At 38.0% G+C, this 1,436-nt stretch overlaps 1 protein-coding gene across 1 annotated transcript in view; it reads right to left on the bottom strand.

Moving 5' to 3' along the window:
* Positions 1-439: 439 nt before the first annotated feature.
* Positions 440-1,436, bottom strand: part of LOC106876275 (soluble guanylate cyclase 88E) — a 12,172-nt gene continuing 11,175 nt past the window's right edge. The window contains exon 5 of the mRNA XM_014924768.2: positions 440-1,436. This exon is cut by the window's right edge and continues 205 nt beyond it. Coding sequence (XP_014780254.1) covers positions 580-1,436 — 857 coding nt within the window. The 3' untranslated portion in view covers positions 440-579.

Genomic DNA, 1,436 nt, shown 5'->3' with positions numbered 1-1,436 from the left:
ACACACACACACACACACACACACACACACACACACACACACACACACACACACACACATATATATATATACGTGTGTGGGTGTGGGTATAAATATATATATATATATGTACGTGTGTGTGCGTATGTATATGTGTATATATATGTATGTATATACGTACAAACATATACATGTATATATATGTGTGCGTACATGCTTACACAAACATATATACATATATAAATTAATATATGTACCTATATGTGTCTGTATGTATATATATATATATATATATATATACATATATATTCATGCACATGCATACACCCCCGTATATATATATATGTATGTATACATGTATATATACATACGGAGATATATACATATATATGTATGCATGTATGCATGTATGTACTTGTATATATATATATATATATATATATATACATACATACATCGATCGTTTGATTTGGTTTTATGTAAACTTCCAAGAATGTGAAAGTGTAGACAACAGATATAAAGATGGGCCTTTCTCTTGCGATGATGACTTGAATCTCTCTGTCTTTTTTTAAAATATACTTTCATATTTTGCATTTTATGTTAAGGAGGTTCTTGATTTTGTTGTTGTTGATGTTGCTGAGGTGACAGAGTTTGTGAAGATTGCTCTTGTTGTTGCTGTTGCTGTTGTTGTTGTTGTTGTTGTTGTTGTTGTTGTTTTGCATTCGGTTTTGCGCTAGCTTTCGAATAATTTTGTTCAACGTAATGTCCCGTTTGACCTTCCGTAGGAGCTTGCTCTGTGCCTTGTTGCGTAACGTTTGCTGCAGACTCAACAGGTTTATTAGCGATTTGATTCGTTAACAAACAATCTCTTTCCGACGCTGAATCGCCATCATTGTTATCATTCAAAGAACTTTCCTGATTTACTTTGTTTCCTCGTCTTCCACCTGGATTGAGGTTAGTGCTTCGCGTATGCGGTTTACCAAAGAATTCTCTGGCATTGCTCTTTCGTTCTTTGACGCTACAAGCACGACACATAACTGTTGTGTTATTCTGTGCTTTAGTACCATTTAAGTCGTGATGTAACGACACATTGCTTTTGAACGCATCTGAGTTTGTTACAGGATTTCCGCTCTTACTCTCACCGCCATCAGCACCATCACCAACACCACGGCTACCACTACCACCACCACCACCAGCACCGCTACTACCGCAAACACCTCCCCCAGCGCCACCACCAACAATACGTTCGCTACCAGCGCCAATACAACCACTGGCATCAAGGCGAGAGTGAAAGTCACTCATGCTTGCTGTTTTACCTGTGACCGTACCAGGTGACGAGGCACTGACAAGATTTACTGCACTACTCATTAAATTGCTGTTTGCTTCACAGTCAGACTTTCGTATAATCTCGAAAAAACTTCCATCTTGCTTCAGTTCCACCATTGAATTGGCGGTCG

The sequence above is a fragment of the Octopus bimaculoides genome, chromosome 16, assembly GCF_001194135.2.
Source record: "Octopus bimaculoides isolate UCB-OBI-ISO-001 chromosome 16, ASM119413v2, whole genome shotgun sequence".
NCBI classification, from domain to species: Eukaryota; Metazoa; Mollusca; class Cephalopoda; order Octopoda; family Octopodidae; genus Octopus; species Octopus bimaculoides.
Note: the sequence above shows the minus strand (reverse complement) of the source record. Positions and strands in the feature narration are given on the sequence as shown.